The 27,724-nt window shown below is 60.8% G+C and overlaps 1 protein-coding gene across 1 annotated transcript in view; it reads right to left on the bottom strand.

Moving 5' to 3' along the window:
• BAHCC1 (BAH domain and coiled-coil containing 1) overlaps positions 1 to 16,217 on the bottom strand; it is a 59,277-nt gene extending 43,060 nt beyond the window's left edge. The window contains 1 exon segment of the mRNA XM_042966785.1: positions 16,031 to 16,217. Within this exon segment, the coding sequence (XP_042822719.1) occupies positions 16,031 to 16,217 (187 nt within the window).
• Between the last annotated feature and the right edge of the window lie 11,507 nt (positions 16,218 to 27,724).

Here is a 27,724-nt window from a genome sequence, read left to right as displayed (position 1 = left end):
GACCGCGATGGGCGGGTCCCGATGGGACCACGTTCATGGGAAGGCTCCATGCCTGGGGGCGGTGAGTCTGCACTGCCAGCCAAGAGGACCAGACACCGGGTCCTGTGTGGCCTGGCAGTGGACTGGGGCCCAGAGACTGTGATCTTCCTCCTCCCGCCCCAGCCTCGCGAAGGCAACACCACTGGCTGCGTTGGGCAGAGGCCCCGAGGCCAGCACAGCCGGAGAAATTGAGGGGTGGGGGGCAGGTGCTGGCTGGAGGCCACCTGGGGTCAGGTTCACCCCAGGTGCATCCCCCATCCTGTGGATCCCTCTCTCCCTCTTTCCCTCCATCCATCCTGCCCTCCATTTACCCATCCATCTATCCACTTCTCCATCTGTTTATCCCTCCTACCGCCCCCAGATCAAGGTGCACGACTTGTCCCTCTCCTGCCACCCCTCACCCCCACCCAGAGGCCACCCCTGTTGCATGCCCACCTGGGTGCTGGCCCCGGAGCAGAAGGCATGTGCGCTGCAGCTGTCGGGGGCACAGGCTCCCCACGCCATCACCCTAGCCTGCTGGCCACGGAGGTGGTTCTCTCGGCACTCAGAGCCGGGCTAAAGCATCACCGAGCCTGGGTTCGTAAGCCCCTCTGCTGCCCCAAGTAAATGCAGGACTCTCGCCCTGCCCGGAGCCTGGCAGCTTCAGGATGGGGCCCTTGGGGACGCCACATCTCCCCAGTGTGAGGAACATCCTAGATGACACCCCACATCTAGCCCAGGTCCAGACACAAGGCCTGGAAGCTGGGCTGGCTTGGGTGGGCGTGGAGGGGTCTGGAGACGCCTCCCAAAGACACCTAGTGAGGCTACAGGCTGACCAGGCACCTGGCGCCCACAGCCAAGCGGGAGAGGCACTAGTGTGCGTCAGCGAGCTCCAGCAGAGTTGTGGCCGTGGGGCAGCGGGCGGGGACGGCCGTGAGCACTGGGGTCACTACCTCCGGCCATGGGGCCGGCTACCATGTTGGGCTGGGAGAGCTCTGCCCGGCCATTGCAAGGACCCAGGTCAGCTTCTGCTCCCTCGTGCCTGAGAAGGACCGGGGACCGAGGGCCTGACTCCCAGAACGGGGCTGGCTCGGGCTGGAGTGGGGCCAGAAGGGGCACCGAGATCTCCATGGGTCACTGCATGGAACAGCCTGTCAAGAGTCAGCTCTTAACCAACTGAGCCACCCAGATGCCCCTTTCCTTTTTCCTTCCTTTTTTTTTTTTTTTTTTTTTTGCCAGTACTGACTTTCTGTCCTCATTTCCCAGCCACCTCCTTTAGGTCTGGTTCGATCCAGCCACGTGGGGACTCACGCTCTAGGGCTGCCCCTTCTAGAATACATCCCTTCCCGCCTCTTTCTCAAGGCTCAGTGTGCACTCGGCCTCCTCTGTGAAACCCAGCCCGACCCAGCCCTCCACTCGGCACCCGGCAGTGCGTCCAGGCACTAAACACCCATCGGGGCCCCGAGGGAGAGGCCCGCTGCCAGGCACGGGCCCCTGGCGAGTCCAGGGTCCCAGCAGCTCAACCCTACGGAGAACAGAGACCAGAAAGCAGCAGGGACGGGCTGAGGAACACCAGGGTGAGGCCACCTGACCCCAATGCCCCTCGGAAGCTGGTCCTGCCTCAGGCCCAGTCAGCGCAAGGCTGCCCTCAGGGCCAGAAGGGTCTCTTGGCCCACAGCGCTTTGCTCATGGCAGGGGGCTCCTGAAGGAGGGGACACGGGACCTGGCAGGAAGGGCACAGAGCCAGAGAGAAACCCGGGGCAAATGCCCACAGTAGAAGAGCCTGGGGACGTGGAAAGGAACAGAAGTCCTGAGAGCAGTGCCCGCAAATGCTTTGCAGGGTGTGGGATGCGAGGGCCGGGGGAGGGAGGTGGAGAAGAGGCAGGGGTCTAATGAACCAGAAATGTTGTTCCTCTCTCAGACTGCACCACCGTGCAGGGGTGGGGGGGTGGGGGTCAGAGCAGGGGCTCCCGCCAAGCCGATGCCCTTGGCCGCGTGGAGGCCTGGCAGTATCCTGCCAAGAGAGCCAATGTGACTCGTCCAAGAGACGCCTGCGTGAGACCAAATCCCCAAGGGGACCCTGGGGGGAGCCTGGATCTGGGCCTGCCCAGCACCCGTGTCCAATGTTCCCAACAGACGGGGTCCCGAGTGACCCAGGCCCCGGGCCTCTCCTGGCCGAGACCTCTGGGCAGCCCGACCTTCTGAGGGGCCGTCCCTCCGCACCCCTTCCCTGCTGGCTCCTGGTGGGGGGTGTAGACCCCTCCTGGCCCACAGGGCTCGCAGGGCAGCCCGGGGAGGGGACGGGTGTGCACCGGGGGCTCTCCGCACCCTCGCCGTGTCTTCCTGCAGCCAGGCCACTTTGACGAAGCACCCCATTCCCTCACATGTGTCAAGATGAGATATTCTAGTCTCTAAGAACAGTCAGAACACGGGGCGCCCGGGTGGCTCAGTCGGTTGAGTGTCCGACTTCGGCTCAGGTCATGATCTCACGGTTCGTGGGTTCGAGCCCCGCGTCGGGCTCTGAGCTGACAGCTCGGAGCCCGGAGCCTGCCTCAGATTCTGTGTCTCCCGCTCTCTCTGCCCCTCCACTGTTCACGCTTTGTATCTCTATCAAAAATAAATAAACGTTAAAAAAAAAAAAAAAAAGAACAGCATAAGTAGAAGGAAAACTCACTCCTCAGAGGTAAAACGATGGTGCTTCTGGGGACTCTTGGAGTGCAGGGCAAGGTGGGGGTGGGGAAATTGCACCCCACTGATCCAGAGGCCCCCAGGACAGAGCAGTAGCCCTGAGGTGGGAGGGGAGGCCTCTGGAATGGGGCCAGATTGAAGGCCAGCCCAGGGGAGGCCGTGGGGGACCAGGCCAGGGCCAGCCCAGCGGGGGCTTCCAAATGACAGAAAACCCAGCGGCCAACCCCCCATCCCAGCTCACCTGCCACCTGGCACCCTGCCCAGTGCTCCCTGGCTGCCCAGCCGCTTGGGGCCGGGGCCGGGGTGGGGGGCGGTGGGGCTGCACGGGTCCAGGGAGGAGGCACGTGGGCAGAGAACCAGCTCGGGGCTTCCGGCCCGGAGGCCTGTGCTCTCGCATTGCTCCCAATGTGACCAAGGGCAAACCAGTGGTGTCACTGAGCCTCTGTCACCTGGACCCCATCTGCCCCAGGAGGCTCGTCCCCGAGCCTGAGGGTGATCCCCCTCGCCCAATTCACACCCCGGGCTCCCAGCGAGTGTCCTGTGCAAAGGAGGGGAGGGGGCTTTGCGCTGGGCTGCCCAGACAGGACAAGGTCCCCCAGAAGACACCTCACACATAGCCTCCGAGGGTCAGAGGCCACAAATGTGCCATGACCTCTGGCTACCTGTGCGGTGGCCAGCCCGGGGCCAGCTCCCCTCTCCTCAGGGGGACCCAGGGCCTGCACTGGCTCCAGGTGGTCCAGGGGGCGGCCCAGGTAAGCCCAGGGCACCTGCACCGGCACAGAGCAGGCGGCTGGTTCCGGAACAGCACAAAGTGCTGCCCGGACCTGATGGTGCGACATCCCTGTCACCCAAGCCACAGCCTGAACCCCGGGCTCCGTCCGGAGAGTGAAACTCTAACCAGGCTCATTCATTAGACAAACAATTACCGAGTGCCCGCAAAGTGCGGGGTCACCCGCCCTCACCCAGGCCCCGCCTGGGATCCGAGGAAGCCGCAGGCCAGGCACCCTGGCCTCCAACAGTGGCCCTTGGATCTCTCGGTGACCTGCACCGTCCTCGAGGCTATTTTGGGACCAGCCTGCTGGCCTGGTGGTGGCATCTCTGGGAGCAGACATCTCACAGGTGGGAAGATGATGCCGTGCTTCTGTGGACAACACGCCCGGCCAGTGGGGTAAGCAGGCCCACGCTTGTCTGAGGGCCCTCTGCCAAGCAGGGATGGGGCTTTTGAAGGGGACGGGCCAGAGCGGGGTCCCCGTGACCAAGTGACGACAGGGTTGTGGAGCAAGGAGGGGGCAGGGGCCGAGAGGGAGGGAGTTCTCCAGCGGCTGGGCCGGGTCACACGCAGGGAGCCCGGGGAACGTGGGGGCCTCGGCTGGCCAGCAGTTGGAGGAGGAGGGCCCGGGCCGCAGAGGGGACCTGGGAGTAGTTGGCATACTGGGGCAGTTATGGCCTCAGGGGGGGTCCAGATCCAGTGGGGTCCCCCACGAGCCCTGACCCCTGTATGGAACCCCCTCCCCTTGAGCGTGGGCAGGATTAGATTCACTTCTACGAACAGAAAACACCCGTTGGAGATCAGGTCATAAAAAGACCGTGGCTGCCGCCTTGCTCACCACCCTTGGAACCGTTGTCACCAGTCAGCAGTCGACAAGGAACTGGGGCCTGTGACAGCCACGTGGGGGGGCAGGGGGAGCTTGGAAGCGGGTCCCCCACAGCCAAACCTTGAGATGCCTGAAGCCCGGGCGAACACCTTCACTTAGAATCCCGAGCCACCGAAACAGAGAGACAATAAACGTTCGCCGTTGTAAGCTGCCAAGTTTGGGATGATCCGTTACACGGCGGGAGCTAACTAAGACACAGAGAAGCCCTGGAACCCAAGTGCAGAGGGTTTTTGTAGCATTTACAGTGGAGCCCGGAGCAGAGAAGGAAGCTTCAGCAAGGGGAAGGGAGGATCAGGAGGGGAGTCGGCAACTCAGGGAACAGATCTGCTTCTGCAGACAAGCCAGAGATCCGGGTTTATGTGGGAAGTGCCCCAGCCCCGCCCTGGCCAGCTGGCAGCCTCCCAGCCCGGCCACACAGAGGTGCCCCCCACCTCCCTTCTAGCAGAGCCGGAGCACCGTAGGCGCTTGTCATCAAATCTGCAACAGGTTACGAAGGACGAGGCAGCCGCATGTGCACCTTTCCAACTTTTCTCGGTCTTATCTGTATTCACACACGGTTAGGGCTTCTCAAGAGCTGGCCTAAAGATGTATTACAACTTAATTTAGATTTAATTCTAATGTTAATTTAAAATAAATTAAAACCTTATTTTTAGGAGACCCAAAGGGATGCAAAAAGTCTCAAAAAGGGGACCAGCTTCAGGCTAACTGCCCACAGGCGGCCTGCTGGCCGGGGTGGCTGGGGCACATGATGGGCTGCCTGGATGGGGACACAGGACACGTCCTGCAGGCTCCGGAGTCCAGCCCCCCCCCCTCCCCAACCTGTGCAGGGTGAGGAGGGCCAGGCACACAGGCCGGGGACAAAGGGATCTGCTGTCACCTTCCTACAAGAAGCCGCTGAGGCCAGAAGGCGGCTGGGGGCTGGGGCGCCTGGGTGGCTCAGTCGGTTGAGCATCCGACTTCAGCTCAGGTCATGATCTCACGGTTTGTGAGTTCGAGCCCCGCGTCGGGCTCGGTGCTGACAGCTCGGAGCCTGGAGCCTGCTTCGGATTCTGCTTCTCCTTCTCTCTCTGCCTGTCCCCTGCTTGTGCTCTGTCTCTGTCTCTCAAAAATGAATGAACGAATGAATGAATGAATGAATGAATGAATGAATGAATGAAAAAGAAAAAAAGAAGGCAGCTGGGGGCCCCAGTTCTGCCCTCACCGCGTTCTCATCCATGTCTGGGTCCTGAACCCACCACCTGCTGGCCGCCAGGGCCCTGGGGAGTGCAGAGGAGGAGGCACCCGGGCTAGTGCCACAGGGGAGGGCAAGGTACCTTCCTGAGCACACGCACAGGGACAGGACAGGGACAGGAGCAAGGGGCTGGGAGGGAAGAGTGACTAGGGCCTGCAGGGGCAGGTGCAGGGGGGCTTGTGGGGAAGGACCTCAGTGAGCCGCAGGCTGGGGTGGCCTGCAGTCCAGCTGGTGTGCTGGGTCAGGTCAGCTCACAGGCTCGGCTCCACGGGGCAGCCCCCCGCTGGAGAGCCAGAGGAGAAAGGGAGGACGGGGAGAAAGGAGGGAGGGAGGGAGGCGCTAACCTGAGAGTTTCCGGGCCTCTCGTGCTCAGTCAGGACCTGAGTGGCAGAGGACAGAGCCAGCCAGCTGTGGCTGGGTGACCCTCCCCGTCTGGCAGTCGGTGGCCGCCACCCAACCTCCCCCCCGGCAAGTGTCCCCAGCCCCGGGGTCTTGCTGAGTCTTGCTCTCATTGGCCCAAACTGACTACAAGTCTGGGCCCAGGTGCCTGTCTGGGGCCAGGGTTTGGGGGTATAGAAAAGGGGGAGCAGAAAGGAGGCTGGCTGTGGAGTCCTGCTCAGGCCCTGCCAGGTACACATGTGCTCGGGGAGGCCCGGGACACACACAGGCCGGGAGAGGAGAGACATAGGTCCACTCACAGCCCCAGGCCAGAGTCCTGGGCCGCGACCACCCGCATCTCTGCACACTCACGAGGGAAGAGGTGCCCACAGATGCATCTCTCCCTGCTGACCCGCCTGGGGGGTTCAGGGTCGGTTCACAGGCAGGGCCCCTCCAGGATGCAGTGGCATCTAGGCTGAGGAGCCCAAGGGTGACCCCAAGAGCCTCCCTTGCCCCAGGTAGAGAACAGCCCTGCCCTGGGTCATCTGCCCAGCCTCCCGGGCCATCTTGCCTCTGACCTTGGACAGTTCCCTGTGGGCTCCGGAGAGAGATCCCCAGTGTCCCCTCCATCTATCGACCCAGGGCCACCCACACCACGCTGCGGGGCTCTAGGACCTGCAGGCCGCTCGGCCCAGACCTGGGTCTCTACCTCCCCAGTGCCGGGGATGGTGGCAGGACCCCAGTGCTGGGGTGCAAGAGCCAGGATGCATTTTTTAAAAGTTTTTTTTAAAGTTCATTTATTTGTTTTGAGAGAGAGAGAGGGAGCAGGAGCAGGGGAGGGAGCAGGAGCAGGGGAAAGAGAGAATTCCAAGTAGGGTCCACACTATTGGCACAGAGCCTGACACGGGGCTTGAACCAACCAACCGTGAGGTCATGACCAGAGACAAAAACCAAGAGTCAGATGCTTAGCCGACTGAGCCCCTCGGGTGCCCCCAGAACCCCTTGTCTAACTCTCTGGTCAGACTAAGGCCCCAAGACCACAGGACCTCAAGACAGACACCACGGAGAAGGGCCGGGGGGACTATGACCCGTGAAGGTCTGCCTGACTGTCCCCAGGGAAGCAGCCCTTCCTGCAAGACCCAGGGCCCTGTCACTTTGTCTCCAGGCCTCCGGGCACATCCTGGGGCAGGACTGTGTACAAGCATGTGTCCAGCCAGCTCTAACGGGCTCCTAAGGGACAGAGCTGGGGCTGCCGATTGTCAGAAAGCCTGGGCACGGCCAGTCCCGCCATGCACACCTCCCAGGGCTTGAGCTCCAGAAAGCAAAGTGGCACAGCGTGAAGGCTTGCCTGCCCGGGACAGAGACACCACGGTGGCAGGGGGTGAGACCCACGACCCCTGCCTTCTCCCTGCCCCCTTTTCCCTCCACAGCTCTCATCTTCCTTTGGTTGGTTGCCCCCCCCACCCGTGACCCCACTGCCGGGCGCAGCCACCCACACGGCCACCAGGGAGGGGAGGGGCATGTCCTCCCCTCCCACCAGCGCCCTGTGACCCAGGTGAAGCCTCTGGCTTCTGCCCCCAACCCCTGCCGTCAGGTGTGATACTAACACAGGGGAGAGCTCACTGTGCCAACCTGCTCAGCTCTGACACCTTTTAGAATGTGGCACAGCTTGGGAGCCTCTGCAATGACACAAGATGCTTCTGGAAGGTGAGGAGATGCTGCCCTGGCCCCTGGGAGGTGGCTGCAGAGGCTGGGGACAATTGGAGGGCACCGCCAGCACAAGCGTCCCCGCGTCGTGCTCGGGTGTGGGGGCGGGGCAGCTTGGTTTTAGCGAGGAGACCTAGGGCCAGTGTAGGCCCTGGCACATCTCCCCAGGTCAGTTCCCCCAGAGAGGGTCCTGGTCTCCCCTCTTCTCCAGCGTGGGGGTGACACTGCAGGACAGAGACCTCATGTCCACAGGCACACACGTGCCGCCCGAGCACGGCACACACCCCCCCTTACGGCCTCCCCCGTCCTGGGTGGCCCAGCTCTGGCAGGCTGCGGGGACAGAGGACACGGACACCCCACACTCAGGCCCCTGCCGTCCACTGGGGAAGGGACCCCCCACCGCCACGGGTCAGGGCGGCTGCACTGGGATGGCCACGGAGCACGTGGGGCAGGAGGTGGGCTGCAGGCGCAGGAAGGCCCTCCGGAGTAGGACAGGGGGAGTCCGAGCAGAGCTGGGGGCAAGTTCGGGGCTGGGGGGCCTGGGCAGAGCTGCATGGCAGAATCACTTGGGGCTCTGGAGGCCGGGACCCTCTAGGGCCAGCTGCGGATCAGAACAAGGGCGGGGGACAAGGCCTGGGCACCGGCGGCCTAGGCACCGGCTGGAGGGTGGCTCTGGGAGGGGCGGGGGGTAGGGAAGCAGAGGTGCGTGGGGCAGTGCAGTGGCCATGGGAACAGCCTGCGGCAGGCAGGGGCCTGGGCCAGGGGCTCCGGGGTCCACAGCGAGAGGGCAGGAAGGAGCTAAAATGAGGTGGGCAGCTCACCAGGTCCAAGCCCCGTAAGTGAGGGCCCCGAAGGGGCTCCACCCCGGCAGGGGCCCCGGAGCAGGTGGCGGGAGACAGAGCAGCGCACACATTCAGGTCACTGGGCAGGTGGGCGCAGAATTCGGGTGGGATTCCCCGAAGGCTGGTCGTGGGTGAGCGTGAGACCTGTCTGGTGGCCTGAGCACAGGTGAGCAGGGTGTGGCCTGCATCCGGGCCCCGGGGGCACAGGTGAGCTCAGCCAGTTACCCTCTGGCTGGCCCACTGGGGTCCGCAGGGTGGGCCTCTGCCTCTGTCCACAAAGGGGACACGGGCTGTGCCTGACATGGAGTCTGTCACTCAGTGCTGCTGGGTGGACACCGGGCGGGCAGTGCAGCCCCACCCACTGCCAGCACCGCTGTCCCCACCCTGGGCTCCGTTCCTGGGGCCCCCAGAGGGCCTTCTTCTCACCCCTCTCCAGCCGTGCTCCACCACGCCTGCCTCTGGGTCGGGGGGGGGCCACAGTGCGCTCCCCCGGAGCTGCCTGTGGTGTGGACATCCCCCGGAGGAAAGCCCCTGGCTTCCCAGAGGGACAGGCCGAGGGACCCGGCCGAGACCACCTTCCTGGGAGGACGGCACAGGGGGTTGGTTGAGCTCTTATTCAACTCACCTCAGGACTCACTTTCTTGACGGGGTGCCCCAAGAAGGCACTGCTCCCTGACCACCCTCGGGGACCCCAGCCTGCTGCTTTAGAGGCTCCTGCGGACAGCACACCCATCTTTTCCTCCCCTCCCCCATTTCTGGAAATTTCCAGTGGAAAACCAAGTTCCTGCCCTGAGGAGGGCGGGGGGGGAGGGGAGGGGCTTCATCTTTCCATCCGGTTCCAGGCACACAGTGGGTCCCCCCACCGAGCCTCAAAAGCATTTGCATGGAGAGACACTAGACTCTTTGTTGGGGGGCCTGGGAGGGGACAGGGAGCAGGGAACCCAACCCACCTGTTTATTCCCTTCTCCTCCTCCCCCCACCCCAGGTCAGAATGAAAAACTCTTCCTGGCTGATCCAATCTGGAACCTAATCGTCTAGACAGCTGCAGCGGCCCTCGGATGCCAGCCCGGCTGGCTCCCAGCTTGGGCGCTGGACGCCTCCCCGCCAGGCCCTCGGCAAATCCAGCACCCCCACCTCCCGCAGGCGCAGCCCAGTTCCCACCGGCCGCCTGGCCTCCGAAGGCAGCTGTTCACAGGGCCACAGGAGGCAGTAATATTATATATTACAACAAACAGGGGCGGCCCACTGACAAATAGACCTGCGTGATCTAAACGGTATATTATCCCATAAAAACGTCAGCGGGCAGAGCGTCAGAGCCAAGGCAGAGCGGCAGCCCCACGCACATGGGCTCCCAAGGCCCGAGCTCGGTCGGCGCGGCCGGGAGGCTGCGGGACATTTTCTAGAGGCCGCAGGCTGGCTCTGATTTTGTGGTTTGCTTGTGGTACCCAGTCTTTGGTGCGACAAGGGAGACCCCAGAGGTTAATGGGGGCCGGAGACCCGGGAGCTGGTCCCTAGTGGATGAGTCGGGGGCGGGGCGGGGAGGGGGGCGGTAAGAGCAGAGCAAGGCGTCTATCTGCCAGACAGGCTGTGAGCTCTGCGTCCCAAAGCCCCACGCCAGCGTGGAGAATGTCGTGTGATGCGAAGGCCCCAGGAAGAATGGGCAGCAGCAGGGCCACCTCTCCAGCGGGCTGCGGGCGGCGACTGGTTTGAGAACCTTCTCTGGACAGGTGACGATGAGCCAGGCTTTCCTGCAGAGGGGCCTGTCCTGGGGGAAGCTTTCTTCTTAGAAACTGCCAGAAGTCGCTCAGGGTGGATGCTGATAGGCAAGGCAGCTGCTGTCTGAGGACGTGAGACCACGACAGCGTGGCTGTGAGGGGTTTTCTCGTGGCACTAGGTGACAGAGAGCAGCCCGGATGCGGGGCAGAGGCCTCACGTCCCTTCCGCGCCGGCCCTCGCGTAGACACCGGACCCCTCTGAGAAGACCACGCCGAGGGAAGGCACGGGCGACGGGCTGAAATCAGGGGGCCCGGTGGGGACCCCCAGGGACTCTGGACACGCCAATCAAGACAGCGGCCACACAGGATCCAGGGGGTGGAGGGCAGCTCCCATCTGCTGGGGGCTCATATCCAGAGGCCTCTTCCAGGATGCAGGGAAAGATGGCTGGGGGGGCGGGGGACGGGGGGCGCCCAGGGCCCCTCTCCACCCACCTGGAAAGAGTTCACTCCCAGGGGCACTGGCTGAACTCTCTCTGTGCTAGGGAACCCCCCCCCCCCCACTCCCTGGAGCTGACCCAGGGGCATCCTGGGAAGTGTAGTCTTTTAGGGATCAGGAAGGCCTGCAGGGATTTCTGGGGGTGTTCCACCGAGGAACCACGGAAGAAGAGGAGGGTGCAAAGGGGACTACCTGACCCTAATCCCTGCGGGAAATTTAACATGCCTGAGAACGGCTGAATTTAGACACCAGCCAATGCTGCAGTTCCGGCCCCAGGCCTTTGCGTGCTGGTTTCTCTAGCAAGCCCACCCAGCTCTTATTTTGGCGGGGAGACCCGGGAACTCCCTAGAGAGGAAAGACCTCGACCAAAGTGCCCCCCCCCCCCCCCGACCTCCTGCCCTCCTCTGGCCACTGACCCCAGACACCAGGAGAGAGAAGCGCCGGCCAGAGGACAGGGGTGCTACCTGGCGGGCTCCAGGAGAGGCCGCGACGCATCCCGCACACTCTAGAACATTATTTACGCTCACAGCCCGCTCTGATGACATATGTAAGTTGACAGCGAACATCCTATCAACTTGCCGGAGTGTATCTTGATTGTTAAAACACACTCTTAAAGGTGTACGATCATTTATCAAATTAAACTAGCCGCACCTTGCCTGTCTCTTTTCTGCCTCCCCTGACCGCCCCCCCCCCCCCCACCCCCACCCGCGGCCTCCCTCCTCCTCCGGCCTCCCGGGCACCCCACCCTTTCACCCAGGCCCTGCTCCACCGTCCTGTGCTTCCAGGGACCCTAGGCCCAGCACCCCCCCCCAACCCTGCCCCAGGCTAGGACAAGCCCACTAATCGCCAAGAAGTGACAAACGCCAGAAGCCCCACCAATTAAATTTAAACTCATGCAAAGCTCAGTGGCCAGTAAATTATTATTTTTATTAGCTTGAACCAAGTTCCCGTAAGAGAGAAAGTCAACTTGCTCCCATGAATGGCTCTTGTATAATTTATTTAACTCTGTGCTCTTTGCCAAAGCCTGGAATATTTTTAGCCCGTTCTGTTGTTGGATTTGGCTTTTTTATGTGTGTTTCTGAGGGGTATTTTTAGCCTCATCCGTGTTATTCTAACAGACTCCTATGCGTTCGGTCCTGTCTGTGCGGGCTGTTGAACCCAGTCTCGAAGCAGAGGAGGGAGATTTCTAAGAATAACCGGGGAGCGTTTGGGGGGGGTGCGTGTGTTTTCCAGGGGAGATGTGCTATCTGTACGAGGCCGCTCCCTGCCTCGCCGGCTAATTTGCTTTATTACTCACGTGACCTGAATATTCCTATAGGAATATCCTTATAGGCAATAATCAGACATGGGCAGCACAAGCCCCACTGAGAAAAAACCCACATTCCAAAAATGGCTTCGGTGGGGCGGGCAGGGCGGCCACAGCCGGGCTGGTCTACGCGGCCGCCGGGATTCCCGGGGCTCTGCGGCTGGGCGGCCGCTTTCATGTCTGGTTCTGTCACTTTCAGAGCAGGATGGGTAGAGTCTTCAGAAAGTAACTCTTTTCACACCTACTTAATGTTGGTAACTGTTGCAGAAACACTCCGTCGTGTCATTGAGTTAATGAGGTATTTACGAAAATGTATTTTTTTCTTTACAAAAAAATATCACATGATGAGGGAGGGGGAACCTTTGATGGGGTCTTTTCACACTAGGAAATTATCTTTTTTCCTCTAGTGTGTTTTGCTTTCTTTCTTTTCGAGGCTGGCAATCAGAAGCCCGTTCAGCAGGGAAGGAGTCTGCGGCACTCCCAGCAGAAGGGACCTGCCGCCCGATTTATTCCCAACGTCCCCAGGCCCCAGACACCTGGCTTCCAGGCCGGGCCATTTATACCATTTACACCCCGAGAGAGAGAGAGAGAGTAGAGGTAAAGAGGAGAAGCCAACCCACAGCCAGATTACTGAAACCAAGACTCTCGGCACCTCCGCCTACCTCGGCTGGAGGCCCGATGATTCTCGAAGGCTGGGCCTGATGGGCCTGAGGGGGTATGGGCAGAGGAGGATACAGGAGGCCTGGAGCTGACCGGCCGGAAGAGGCGGTGGGGACCCGCTTCTCCCAGGCCAGGCTGCCAATTTTTTAAATGCTCCGAGAGAGGCGCGGTCCCCAATCGCTCCGGGCACTAGGACTGATGAAAAATCTTGGGTTGATGCGTTGTTGATTTTCCTCCCCCCCCCACCCCCCCAGATTTCACAGCTTTGCCTCCGGACCATCTGTATTAGAGACAAAATCTAACACTGCACTAAAAATAATGATTCCAAACATTTTAATTGCACCTTTTGGTGACAAGGTTACTGGAACAGCACTTGACCATAAAATCGTACAGCCCGATTCTACAGCTACCAGCACTTCCATTTTTAGAAAAACAATGGAAGAAACCTGACGTCCCATCAGGGTCCTCAAGCTGACATTTTGAAAACACTGGGTGGGGCAGCACGGGTGGCGGCCTGGTGGCCGGAGCCCCTGGGCCCGGCCAGGGTGGCCGAGGCGACTGGACCCTACTCCCCCGTCAGACCTGCACACAGCAAGAAGCGCAGACAATTCTCCTTTCAGCGGGGCGGTCGCAGCGGGGAGGGGCGGCCGGCTGCGGCAGCCTTGGCCTGGCCTGCGGATCCGAGGCCATCTGCGGAAATGGGAAGAAGAATCCGCCAAAGTAGCCATTTGGAAATCCGTGCACAAGATGGGGAAAAATTTTTTTAACTTAATTATACTTTTTTCTTTCTAAACTAGATCATATATAGATACAGACCAGAGCAAAGTGATCTGGTGTACAATTCCTTTAAAAAAAAAAAATTGATGTAGCTAAATTTTAAAAACCAATACAATATTCTGGCTTTCAGCAATTTCAAAAGGCTTTCAGCAGCAGATGTTTCTTGCTGGATGCCCGCTCGGCCAGCCTTTCTGTCACTAATGGGTCGCACACCTCCAAGCACAATAGGTCTCTCTGGTCCCCCAGGGGGGTGGAAATGGCCTCCAGGAACAGGGAACACGTGGCCCTTCAGCCCCCCGTCTGAGGGTGCCCTGGGGACCTCCAGCGCCCTCTAGAGCACCCTGCGTATGGGGAGGCGGGCTGGGTCTAGGTCAAGGACACACACCCGGCCAGCGCCCACCCAGTATCTCCCAAACCCAGCATGGCCTCTGCTCCAAGAACCACGTGGTCAAACTTGAAAAGAGCAAGACAATGGTTCGGGCCACCCCGACCGCATTCCCACCTGACTTGGCGGTACCTCCATCTAGCAAAAACAGCAGAAAAGGGACATGGTGGCTGACCAGGACCTGGCTAGGCTGTGGGCGGATGAGTGGGGACAGAAGACGCAGCCGTGACCTGAACTGACGGGGAATCCCACCTGGCTGTGCCTCCCCAGGGTGGGATAGCCCTGGGGAAGCCTCAGTGTCAGGGGCCCTTCCAGACCCTTGTTTTTTTCTGTGATGCTACTACCTTGCTAGGCTAGTGGGCCTGGCATATGGGGGGGGGGGCGGTGAGTACAGCTGCTCTCTCCCCATCCCCCAGCCTGCAGGCTCGGCCTTCCCACCCTCAGCAGGGGCTGCAAGCCAGCAGCCTGGAGAAGGGGCTAGTAGGGGGGTGTGCTGTCCCTGCTGCCACCGTGAGCCCTGGGCCGCAGCCCCCCAGTGTGGGCTGAGCCGGGTGGGCAGCACCTCCAAAGCAGGGGCAGGAGGGACACTTAACTTCAGGGACAGCCTGGCCGGATATTTTTAAATCACCCATTTCCCAAGCAAGTACTTTTCCTCTTTTGAGTTATAAATCTAGAGAGGGAAAAAAGAAATGGATAGAAAGAGGAAACAGCAAGGAAGAGAAAAAAAGGGCAGCCTTGCCGAAGGCTCGCGCTGGGGCAGGAAACGGCACGGGGCTGATTCCAGGAGGGCACGGGAGCCCAGCCCCTCCACTCCCTGCCTTCGTCTAACTTTCCGAATCTCTTCATGTTGTAAATGCTAAAAGCCCATTAGTAATTAAGCAATTTTCATATTTTTTCTTTTTAGGAAATTTATGTTTTCCTTTCTGACTGCCCTCCCTTCTGACTTTTTCCCTTCTAGCTCGACTCTTCCAACCGTTTTAATCCACACGCTAATTGTAATCCCATTAAAGCAGATATAATTTTATTAGTATTCACAGTTCATCAAGCTAGCAATAATAACTGTTACTGCCAAATTGACAAACAAAAAAAAAAGCGGCAAACAACATTTCTGATGTTTAGAACAGACTGTAAACAAAAGCAAGCCAGCCTTCAAGGGTGACCAGCAGGCCCCCACACCAAGCCCCAAACCATTCCTGCAAACTCTGTGGCGGCTGGCCAGTGACCCCCGGGTCTCCTAGAGGGAGCTGCCCCTCGGCTACCGGCTGCCCGGCTCTGCTTCTCCCCTGACCTTGCTCAACAGTAATATCAAAGCCACCTCAGGAGGGTTAGGGTGGCTCCGGAGGCCTGGGTCAGCCCTGCCAAGGACCAGCCCTCTCCGGAAGGGGATCCGAGAGGACAGGAACGCCGGGCAGCCACAGTTCCCTCCTCTTGGAGCAAATTCGCTGCGAACTCGCCTGCACCGAAATACGGAGGCAGTCCCGCGCCACCCCCAGCCCGGCCGGCGCCCGGCGCTGCCCTCCCCCAGGGCCGCGGGCCGCCAGCCTGGGCCGCGCTCTGGCCACGCTTTGTCCGGCTTTAGCAGGATACCAGAGGCACTTGTGAAAGCACACGCAGCCCCTGCAAACCCATTCTCACCCTGACACTTCAAGGCTTTATATAGAAACAGGATTTGCTCGTCTTACACCGGCAGTCCCTATTAACGCTCACCCCGCGCGCACACCGCCCTAATCCGCCAGGCCGCGGCGCCCCCCCACCCCGCCCCCCAGTCACAACAGCCGTTTTGTTCCCGCAGAAAGTGCCTCGTTGTCCCGGCCCCAGAATGTCTTAAGGATGTGAATGCAGAATGCAGAAATGAGGTTTCCGCGGAATTTAGTTCTTCTGCAGGAACGGGTGGGGGAGGGGGGCCGGAGGGGAAAGGCTTTATTTTTAGCCGGCTCCGGGGCTGCCCCTCCGAGACCCCGGAGACCCCGGGGAAGGCCGCTCTAAACCGCGATGATCCGGCTCGGGGGGCCCCGCTCGGGGCCCGCCACCGGTGCCCGTGCAGGGAAATGAAACCGAAGGCTGCTCCGCAAGCGCTCCGAGCCGCGGAGGGGGCGCGCGCCCGGTCCCCCAGGCCCGCGCCCACCTCGCGGCCGGGCCTCCTCTCCCGCGCCCGCCCGGGCCGGCACTGACCTGTGTGCGAAGCCATGGGCAGCGGCGACGGGAAGTACTTTCCGGGCTGGAAGTGCGCCGGGGGCTGCGCGGCGGGCCCGGCGGGGGCAAGGCGCGCGGCGGCGGCGGCGGCGGCGGCGCTGCGGTGGCCCAGGCTCCCGCGCTCCGACAGCAGATGCGGCGGCGGCGCGAAGTCGCGGCCATCCATGCCGGGCCCCGGCCCCGGCCCCGGCCCGCCGCCGCCTCCGGGGAGCAGCGCGGCCGGGGCCCGGGGGCGGCTCGGCGCGCGGGCGGCGCGCGGGCGGCGCGGAGGAGGCGGCGTCCGGGGTCACCGGCGGGGTGGCGGGCCGGTCAGCACGCCGGCGGACTGGGCTCCTCGGCGGGCGGCCGCGCGCCGAGCCGGCGGCCGCCGTGCGGGTCCATAGTCTGCGGAGGCAAGCACAAGAGACTCGGTGACTCGGGGGGCTCGGCTCGCCTGGGGGTCCTCGCCCCGCCCGCCGGCCGGAGCCGCGGCCGGGCCGGGCCGGGCCGGGCGGCCGGGCCCGGGGCACGCGGCTCGTGTCCCGCCGCTCACGCGCGCGCCGGGGCCCCCCGGACCGCCCGGTCCCCGCGCGCACACGCACCGTCCCGGCCACGCTCGGCCCGAGGAGCCCGGGGGAACCCGGCTGCAGCGCTCGCCGCTTCCCCTCCGCGTCCCCGCGGGTCCCTGCGGCGAGGGCGCCGCGGCAAAAGGCTGCTGGCTCCGCTGGGTGATAAAAACCCAAATCTGCGAAGCCATCACGCACACGCACACACACACACTCACTCACTCACACGCACACCCTCTCCCCTCCCCCGCTGCCCAGAGGTGTCTCGGAGGAAAAGGCCCGAGGTCCACGCTCGCCTTTTTCCTCTCCCCCGTCATTCCGAGGTCCAGCTTTTACTACATTCCGCTTAACCGAATAACCATGCTAATTAAGCGAGTAATTTTATTGATTGTAACTCAAGACTTTTTTTTTTTTTTTATAACCTTCCTTTTTCTCTCCTTCTCCCATCCCCCCATGCGTCTTTCGGCCCATTCTTTAGAACCCTCCGCCCTCCCCCCTCAACGGGACGAGGCCCCCGTCCCCAGCACCGAGCGGGGACCCTGGGCCGGGGACCCCGGGCCAGCTCCCCAGAGTCCCAGGAGTCTGCGTCCGCTGCCGGTGTCACCTGGGCGGCCACGCCGCAGTGCCCGGCCTGCTGTCCCCGAGCCGGGAGCTTCCCAGCGAGGCTGGAACAATTACCCCGCCCCCCAATCAAATTCGCCCAGGATCTGCCTCTGCGGACTGGGGACTTTAGGGAGGGGGGGGGGGTGCTTTGAGAGTCAGAAATTGTTTTCTCTTTACGCCCCACATCGGCCATAGAATTTCTCCCTGCAGCGCCTGCCCCGGGTCTCCCGGCGGCCGGCAGCCCGGGGCAAGCAGGGTCTGTGGCGGCCAGCTCGGCCCTCTGGGCGAGGAAAGTCAGCCAGCCCCCGTGCACCCTTCGTCCCGGCTGAGGCCCCAGCAGACCCTGGGACTCAGTTATGGGTTTCCACCTCCCGGCAGGGACACTTAGAAACACCCCCCACCTCCCTTCTTTTCCACCCCCACCCAACCAAGGGAGTGCACTGCGGGGCTGAGCGTGGAGCCACGGAGCCGGGGACAAAACCGCACCACTGTGAGTGAGCGTGTGCAGCTCTCTCACCCTGCATATCGCTCTTAACCTCCTAAACCTACATTGTTTTAATGTTCTTTATCACCTCCAACAAAAGGGAGATGGGTAGGCTCAATGTTAATTGTGAACCCTGCAGGAAACCTGGTTTGTTTGGGGTTTTTTTTAGCCGTCCCACCGTGAGGAGAGGGCGAATAAGATGTTTTCCATCTCGTGAATACCATTTTAAATTGCTATATTTAATGCTACGAGTTCTACAACGTCTTATTTGCAGACTATTTGGTGTTTGATTTAATCTATAACCGAAAACATAATGTATTAAGTGAATACATATTTGCTCAGCTGATAAGCTTTTTTAATATTTATTCGGAGAACTTTTGCATTGTAAATAAACGGGACCTGGACAAAGAATTCTCTTTGTCTCTCAACTTCATACAAAGAGGTTTGGGGTTCCCTCGCCTCTAGGGATCGCCAGCTCTCTCCCCCGGTCTAACAAATAACTCGACTCGCCGCCGCTCGGGCCTGCAAAGCGAGCGCCAAGCCGCCAGGGCCAGGGCAGCGCCGGCGAGGAGGCTGCCCGCGCCGGGGTCAGGGGAGGGGCGGCCCGGGCCAGGGTTGGAGGGGGGGGGGGGGCTTGGGGAGTGACAAAGGGAGAGAAGGAGGGGAGGGAGGTCGGGAACCTGCAGCTTCAAAGGCGCCGAGGGCCCGCGGCTGCGCCCGCGGGGGTGCGAGGCTTCCCGGCGGCCTCCGGGGAGTCGTGTGTGCTATGCTTTTGTTTTGTGGGGGTTTCTTTTTTTCCAGTACGAGATTTCAGAACTGCCGAGAAAGCGCGAGCTGCTCGCGATTCTCGGGACGCGGGCTCGGCTGCCAGCAGCAGTTTTAACCTTCCACCCCTGGCCGGCGGATCGCGGGTTCACCAGCCCGCCAGTTTTTTTTACGCAGACTGGGGGTGAATTATCGTCGCCTGTCCGTGCCACTGAGATTCTTACTGGATTGGAGGGACTTTTCTTTGTGTCCTTTGCTCCGGAGGAGAGGCCGCGCAGCGCCTCCTCGGCCGCCAGCGAGCGGCTTCCGCGGCCTGCGGAACCCAGGCCGAGGAGGGAGCGGGGCGGGGAGGCGCGGCCGCCGCAGCTAGGGCCCGAAGGCCCCGTGCCGTCACCCGCCAGTCCCAGGGCTCCAAGCCCCCTCCCCCCAGGGGCTCGAGAGGCCGAAGCAGAGGACAGCACAGCAGCCACAGGCCTGGCCGGTCTAAGGAAGGAAATGGGAGGGAAAGCGGCGGAGAACAGGGGACCCCGCGCCGGCCGGAGAAACGATGACAAGGGCATTTTGGAAAGAACCGAACCTCGGAACGCTCGGCTCCTCCCTGGGCTGGCGGGGCTCGGTCCCCAGAGCCACCGTCCCCGCTTTGCGTGGCTCACGCTCTCCTGAATGCGGGGCTCCTTTAGGTTTGCTTTGGTTGTAACTAAAGGACTAAAAATCCCACCGTCGCTTCGGCCGCCCCCCGGTTAAAAGCACCCATTCCCGTGCGCCTCCCCCGGCGCCCGTCTCCCAGCGCGCGCGCGCGCGCGCCGTGGGGCCTGCAGGCTGGGCTGGGGCCAGGGGCACACCGGGGCGCGGACTGCTCGGGCGCCGCCGCAGAACCCGCTCCCTGCGAAACGGCCGCGCCCGCCCCCCCGGGAGAGGACCGAGGGCCCGGCCGCACTAGAGCCCGCGGCCCGGGGCGCACTCGCCCGCAGACCCCGCCTCGCTGGCCGTGGCCCGAGCCCCGCGCGCTGCCCGGAACGCGCGCGGTGAAAACGCCCCGCTGCGCCGGCCTCGTTGCCCCCCTCATCCATCCTCAGCGCCCCCCACCCCCCAGGAAAAGAATTTCTGAAATGTTCTGCAATGAATTAGGCTCTGGAAAGCGAAACCCGAAGAACTCGCGTTACCCCTCCCCGCCCCGGCCCCTCGCCCGCACCCAGCCGGCGGCCGGAAAGCCCCTCCGGTCAGCGGCCCGGGCCGCCTAGGCCACCCCAAGCCGGCCCGTTCCCAGCGCCGCCGAGCGGCCGGGCGGGGCCGACCCGGGGCTGCTCGGGGGAGGGAGCGAGATGGGGGGGCAAACAATCGGGGTTCGTCCGTGGTGCAGCCGGAGCTCGGCGCTCGTTGGCGGCGTCCGGGGGTCCTCGCCGACGGTCCGCCCGGAGCCGCCCGCGCGGTTCGCGCTGGACGCAGCCTGGCTGTCCCTGTCCTGTCGCGATTATTTATTTTTAATGCTGGGTGTCGATCGAGACAACAAGCGCTCAGAGCAAAGCAAGGACGCATTACGGGGGGAATTTTAAACCGATCGATAAGATTTTTCAGAGGAAAAAAAAAAAATCGCTCTCCTATTTAGACCATCTTTAAAAAAAAAAACCTACTCCACATTATAACGGAATTTTAAAAAGGGAAGATATATATTTCTTAACATCACAAGCCTGAATTTCTCTTGCTAAAAAGAAAAAAATGTAAATCCCCAAAGCCAAAATAAAAAATAAAATAATAATAAAAATACAAAAACAAAAAAATGAAAGCAATTTCAGTTACTTACTGGAGGTTGTTTCCTGGATACAATTGAATGCAATACAATTAAATCAGTAAATGTGACTTTGTTTTGTATTCCTATTGGTATTTTCAATGTGCTGACTGTTGCACTGTAAATGCACCGCTTCCACCACAACGACTCTAGCGAGCCCATCCAGAGCGGCTCTCAAACCTGCAGCCCGGCGCGGCGAGCCACGGGCCCTGCATACTAATAAGCTCGTGCCACTCAGCCCCGAGCAGCCGGCGCGCTGATTGGCCGCGCAGCCCTCCGCGGCCGGGAGCTCGTGCCACTCATTCGGCGTAAACAGGCCTCCCAATAGGCTGGCGCCGGGCCAGAGAGCTGCCAATCAGGGAGCAGCAGGGCTACTACTGAGCCCGATGGCGCCTAATTCAAGCCCGGCGACTGCGCAGCTCCTCTGCGCAGATCGTTGCTGTTGAATGGGAATGTGGTGGCGCAGGGCGGGAGAGGGAGCAAGGGCGAGTGGGAGCGCGTGTCCGCGCATAGGGGGAGGCTTTTTCTTTTTTTTCTTTTCTTTTCTTTTCTTTTCTTTTCTTTTCTTTTCTTTTCTTTTCTTTTCTTCTTTTCCTTTTCTTTCGTTCTTTTTTCTTTCTTTCTTTCTTTTTTTTAAATTAATCCAGCAGGTCTAACGTTTGGCTTCTGGTGCAACAGAGGCCGGGAGAAAGAAACAACACCACCCGTTAAAGCAGATTTTTTTTTTTTTTAATACCTGGGATGTCTGGCAGGTGGCTGAACCCCGCACAAGTAGGTCCGAGCTCCAAGCGTAGAAGCCTTCTCGGGTTGCCTGGTCCTTCCACCATCCGGACCTTGGCCTGGTCGCACCGACCTCGGGAATGCCTGCACTCCCGAGGCCAGGGCAGCGCAAGCGCCAGAGTCACCTGCCTGGTCCCCTCCTGTCCCTTGCCCTGCGGATCGGACCTCAGGGACATGGTCCTGCATCTCTGGCTATCTATCTACCAGCTCTCATTTTTATCTCCCTTGGCCATACTTTGCAACGGAGCACCGATCAAAATGAAAATCCGGAATTCATAGCTGAGACAAAGATTGCCCTTTTCTTCAGCTGTAACTAGATTTTTAAAGTATGTTCACCTTGATAATGCACAATGCGAAAACCTTGCATTTCTCAAAGCCAGTCTCCTGCATATCAACTAAATTCTCCCCACAATTAATAAGAGCCACTGAACAATTATCGTTATTGGATTTAAAGCACTTTTAAAAATATTCTCCAAACAAATATTTCTGTTAGAATTTGATTTCCCGACAACATGCTATTTATTTATTCCCGGGGAGTCAAGGTGATGTTTTAGTAGTGATGGATACATATTTACTCCTCTCTCTCCTTGTGAATCTCTACCTCCCCCTCTGGGAGACACAAAAAAAAGGATATTTAAACTAGATGCTAACAAACTCATGCACACGCATTAGAAATTCTCCACCGGCTCATTCCAATAGGGACACGAAGGGGTTAAGCCTGAGGCCTTCTGTTGTCTCCTTCCTTTTCCCGCCCCCCCCCCCGCCCGCTCCCGCGGGACCGCCGGGATTGGCTGGCACGTTGCCAGCAGGCTGTCAATCACCGAGTGTAAACAAGGCGCTGATTGGCTGTTGTCCAGTCCGCACAGGGCCTCCTGAAAAAAGCAATTACTGGCTCCGCGGTTTCAAGGCGCCCAAGGCCGCTTGATGAAAGGAGATAAGCTGGGGACAGTTTCCAGGACCCCCACGGGCCGACCCCAGCAGCCCGGGAGCCGAGGTGCGCCGCAGAGCCTGCGGATCAAAGGAATCCGGAGAGAAAGGGGAAGCAGGCGCACGGCCGGGGCCGGCCTTCCCCCGCGGGCATCTCTGACCTGGGGTGGGGGCTTGGGCGGCGGGCGGGGGCTCCGGGATTGGGCGCCCGCTTCGGGCGGCGTGGCCGGCGGGGCGGCTCCGGAGAGCCCGGGGCTGGCAGGTAAGCACCGGGACACCGCGAGCGCGGGACAGGGCGCGCGGTCCCGAGCTGAGGCTCCGACGATGCCCCGACACAGCGGCAGAGATAAAACCCCAGCTGCCGGAGCCTCTGGCCAGTCCCGAGGCCGACGCCTTCGGAAACGACCCCAGGCGGCGCGCGGCAACCGCGGGAGGAGAGGCAGCTTGCATAAATCCATAAAGCGCCTGGAGATCCGATTAGCGCGCGGCTATTCATTAGGCCGTGGGCGATTGAATTAGGTCCCCGTTGCGGACCCGGGGGGGCGGGGGGGGGGCCGCTCGGGCTTGGCGCGGCCATCGGGGTAGGGGGTGGCTGACGCGGACCACCGGGCTCGGCCCGTGGCTTCTGGAGGATGGAGTCGCAGTGACGGCCCCGACATGTGTTGGGGAGACGGACTTCCTCTGGGTCCCGCCCCTACGGGTGCGTGCGGAGGCCCCCCGCTTCCCACGCACATCCAGGAAAGCCGGCCCGGTTGGGGAGAAATCGCTCTCGCCTAGAGGTGGGTCGGCGGGGACGGCCTCCAGCCTGGGCTCCGGAACCCCTTGCAGGGCCAGGCGAGGCCGGAGCTCGGGCTGGAAGCGGCTTGCCGCGCCGTCCCGGAGCGCGCCGGGCTCACACTGCGTCCCTGGCCCCGGTGGCCTGGTGCGCGGAGGCTGCTCGGTCCGTGAGCCCTGGGACCCTCACCAGCTTCCCGCAGCCCCTCGGCACAGCTCTCCAGCCGGGACTTTGAAGTCTAGACCCCCGGCAAAGCGCCCCTAGCTGACAGCACGTTGCCTGTTCTGGTTTGGTAGCGGAGTACCCCATTGCTGACATTCTCCAATGAGTTGTTTTCCGGCCCGGGAACCTTCTTTTTTTTAATGTAAGATTGAGTTTTAAAGTTCCGTTTGAAATGAAATATATATGTGAGCAAAATACATATAAGAAAAAGATTCTCCATCCAAGGGAAAGAACACCTTGGCGACCGGCGGAATCCCTGGAGTTTCTCTGAGTTCCCAGAGCTGCGCCCGCCGCCCGATGCCCATGGGCCAGGAGGGGACTCCTGGCCTCTGACCGCCTGTGGGCGAGACGTAGGGGCTTCCAGTCTCCAGGATCCCGCAGTTTGCGCAGAAAGGCACCCGCTGGGAAATCCCCATTCTCTGCTCCCCACCTCCTAGGGCAGAAGATTCTCTGAAGGTCCTGGAGCCTGGCTGATGGGCCCCACCCTAGCGGTACTGGAGGGAGGCCTGCAGGCTGCTTCAGACCGCAGAGAACTGTAGGATTCCGGGACCTCCCTGCCCTTGCGGGTTGCAGCTGGCGTTCCCCAGATTACTAATTCAAGGGGTGAGAATTGGCTTTCAGGACCCCCATCCCCAGTGCTGTCCCCTGCCCCTGCTGACTCGCATCCAGAGACAGGCGGCAGGCCTGGGGAGGGCCTAGAGGCCTTGGATGTGCTTAGGCCTCACTCTTCCCTGCCTAGCTATGGCTCCCCCAACCCCACCCCCTCCTACTTCCCCCAGCATCACTTAAAACAAATCTAGTGGGCTCTCCCCCCCCCCCCCCCCCCCAGTGCTGTTTCAAAACAGTTGTTACAGCAAATAGTTGCCGATAGGCCTGCTGGATGCGGCAGGGTCTGGCAGCTTCCCAGCTCGGGCACCGGGCCGCCAGGCAGCTCCCCAAGTACCACCAAAATAAGCTGCCCGTGTTCCCCCGTGAGGCTCGGGCCGGGGCATGTTTGGCTGGAAGCACTATCAGCAACGAGGAAACCTCCGGTTTCCTTTTCACTCTCCCTGCTGCCCAGAGCTAACAAATGTTTTTAATTTTAGAGAAACATGGTGTAGGGATCTGAGGACTCGCCTTCCACTAGGGCGGGAGAGACGCAGGGAGAGGGCAGACGCGAGAAACGAGGGGGTCCTGATGGGAGGCCAGGTTGAGCCGGGGTGTCCAGGGCTCTGCAGCTGCCTGCGGTTTCACAAGGGAAGGGACCCCCACACCCTGGCCGCCCGTGGGCCTGGCCCCAGCCTGGACCACTGCCAGAGGCATCCTTCAGCTCTGCTTGCTTCCTCCCTGCAGGAACCCGCGCGTCCACATGCCTCTCCTGCCAGACACCCCTCCTGGCTTGCCCTCTGGCCTGGGAAGAAGGTAAACAGATGCCCGAGAAGCCAGCTGTTCTCTGACACCTGGGCGTGCTCTCTCAGCACACGCACATCTACACTACACTCCCGCGCACACACCGCCCCTGTGCACACGCGTACGTCTCGCACACACGTGCGCGTACATCACACTCAGGCACACCCTTGAGCACCACGCAGCACGTTACACTCCCATGTGCACGAAACATACGTGCACACGCTTCATCTCACACAGCAGCCCATGTTTACACGTGGCCCGGCGATCTGGAGAACCTGCCTTGCCCCACGCAGCCCGGGGGCCCCTGACGCATCCCCCCCAGCCTGTCCCCAGCCATGGAGTTTCATCTACAGTGCTCCCAGCTCCCAAAAGACCACGATCCTGCTCTGCCTGGAATCATGAAATAATCATTTTTTTAACACAAGGGTGTGGGGGTGTCGGGCGAGTTACATAAAATTGTGAATTAGTCCCTGCTCCAAATAAATGCCTACTTGGGCCAGAGAACAGCAGAGAGAGAGCTGCGCGCTCCGTAATTGTGTGCCGGGTGTCTCTCCATTGTTCCCAGGGCCATTAGTCAAAGGGCAAATTAGGAATAATTTCTTGGCAAAAATTGACTCTTAATTCGCCCCCACCCCCTGCCAGGCTCAGGGGGCCGGGTCCAGAGGGCAGGCAAGCAGGCCCGCCTGAAGGGGGGGCCCTGTATCCACAGGTTTGCACTGGGCATGAGGGGGAAGGAGGGTGAGCTGACCCAGCACCCCCTACCCTCCCTCAGCGGGAGAGCGGTGCACATCCACTCTCTTTCCAAGGACAGTACATGAGGGGTGTAAAAAAAAAAAAATCAGGCCTGTTCCCAGAAGCGCCTTAGCTGGAGGGGCTCCCCAGGCACCACTGAAGCCTCCAGGAAGCAGGGCTGGGCCCCAACACCATCTTCCAGAAGGAGGTCTTCCACCAGTTGGGGGGGGGGGTAGGGGGGGCGTGGGAGGGTGCGCTGGAGGGAGCAGGGGTGTGGGGGGAAGGGCAGCCCATCCAGCCCACCTGAGAAGCCCCCAAATGTGGCTCCCTCACTAAGCACTCCCCAGAGTAGCCTGGATCCCTGCCTTCCCGGGTGCTCCCTGGCTGTGGGTGGGACCCCAGGAGGTCCACTCCAAGGTGCTGCACCGGGAATTTGTGCCTGGACTGGAGGGTGGCCTTAGCTGCCACATCTTCAGCTTCCGGGGCTTCTGCTTTGTTGGGGCAGCCCACTTTGGAGCGGAGAGAAAGATGAAAATCCCCAGGACTCCCGTCCCCCAGAGAAGGATGCTGTTCCCGCAGAAAACTGCCTCCAGTCACAATGGGCCTGGTGACAGGAGAGAGGCAGCAGACACGGAAATAAGAGTGGTTGGGGCCAGGTCTGGCTGGGAGGGTCCCCCGCCACGCCTCCCCCAGGAAGTCTTCCTCCAGCATCACCAGGCTCTGTGCCCTGGGCCGAATCCCTCCCAGATCCCAGCTCCTGAGCCAGGGGCCTGCTCACTCGGAAACCTCCCCCACCTCCCAGGCGCAGCTGACCCCTGCAGGCCACAGACAGGCTCCCAGACAGACCTGGGATGTGGCTGGGAGTTTCAAAAGGCAGCAAGAGCTGCTGGGGAGCCAGACTTTGAAGTTGGGTGAGCAGGCCTTCCCAGGGCCCCTCCCTCCTGGGGGGTTAAATCTGTTGCTGGTTGGTCCGAGCAGGTCAGGAGGCTGCCCGGCCCCCTCGGCGCAGGGAAGGTGCTTGTTAAACACAAGAGTCGTAATTTGTGGCTAAATATAACCCGGTGTGTTCACACGCAAAGTATAATTCAGGGTGCTGCTTGTGTGAGGGTAACAGGAGACCCATCTGGGTTAAATTGAAGTGATTTTCATAAAAGGGCAGGAGCGTCCCATCAGCCAGCTTCCCCTCCCCCCGAGATGTTTTATTAGTGGGAACATGACTGGTGGCCTGATAAGGAGGATGAAGGGGCTGGGGAGAGGCCTGGGACCCCCCAGAGGAGATGGAGCCCCTCATTGCCCCCCACTGCCTGCTGCCCTCCCCGCCCACCCACCCCCCCCCCCACCCCCGGCCACTATCTCATACAAGCTGGAAAAAGGCAGGGGAACCCCCAGGAAGTCTGTAAAGGAATGAATAGTGTGTGTGCAAGGCTGCCCTCCCCTAAAGGCCAGCTGGCCCTTCCTGTGAGGAAAGACCCTACTGATGAACAGAGCACAGCCCCATGGGAAGGGAGGCCGGTGGCTTAGTGGCTGGACACGTCCTGCTGGGGGACAGAAACTCTGCTGGGGCCTAGCGAGGGGTCAGCTACGTGCCGCTTCCAGGCACACACACCGTCACAGACGCCGGAGGCTGGCTGTACACGCTCCCTGGAAGGACACCTGCCTCCTCCCAGACCAGCTAGAGGAAGTGCCCAGTAAGCAGCTGCTGCAGGCCCTCCTTCACGGCTGTGTTTGGGTGTGTTTACACATGTCGCTGTCAGGGTATGTCTGGACAGGGTCTCTGGGGCCGGACTTCCCGGGGGCCTGGTCTCACACTGGTGGGAGGGCCCTCAGACTGATATGCCCAAATTCGAAAGACCCCCAAGAACAATCCACCAGAGTCCAGAGTCAAAGCCAAGCGGCAAGGGTCGTTTATTGCAGGTTCGAACCCGGACCTCCGCGCACTCGTTACCGGTGACGCTAAGAGGTCCCGAGCGAGGATCTTACAGCTTCTTTTATAGACAGGCACAAGCAAGTTATGGGGAAGTTAGGGATTTTTCGCGGTTACAGAGCTGTTATTGGTTGACATTTAAATTTGAACACTCAGCAGAACTTGATTGGTTCCCGCCTTTTTTTAAACCACTCAGCAGAACTTGATTGGTTCCCGCCTTTAGGTCAGACCACAACCGGGCACGGCCTGGCTGGTTCCGGGAACGGCGGGGGGGGGGGGGGGGGTCTTTTCTTTGCAGTTGTGGGTACACCTGGTAATTTTTCTCTTAGTCTCTCATTCCCCCCCTTTCTTTGGTGCCTTAAGAGCCAATCTTGGATCTTATGTGTCTGACTCAAGTGTTTCGGTAATGATAGGTTGGTATTGGGTCCTAAGGACCATCAGTTGGATCGTGTTAACTCGGTCTTTGATAAAGGCAACTAGTTTATTAATAATATAAGGCCCGAGGGGCGCCTGGGTGGCTCAGTCGGTTAAGCGTCCGACTTCAGCTCAGGTCAGGATCTCACGGTCCGTGGGTTCGAGCCCCGCGTCGGGCTCTGGGCTGATGGCTCGGAGCCTGGAGCCTGCTTCCGATTCTGTGTCTCCCTCTCTCTCTGCCCCTCCCCCGTTCATGCTCTGTCTCTCTCTGTCTCAAAAATAAATAAAACGTTTAAAAAAATAATAATATAAGGCCTGAAGATGAGG

The sequence above is a fragment of the Panthera tigris genome, chromosome E1, assembly GCF_018350195.1.
Source record: "Panthera tigris isolate Pti1 chromosome E1, P.tigris_Pti1_mat1.1, whole genome shotgun sequence".
NCBI classification, from domain to species: domain Eukaryota; kingdom Metazoa; phylum Chordata; class Mammalia; order Carnivora; family Felidae; genus Panthera; species Panthera tigris.
Note: the sequence above shows the minus strand (reverse complement) of the source record. Positions and strands in the feature narration are given on the sequence as shown.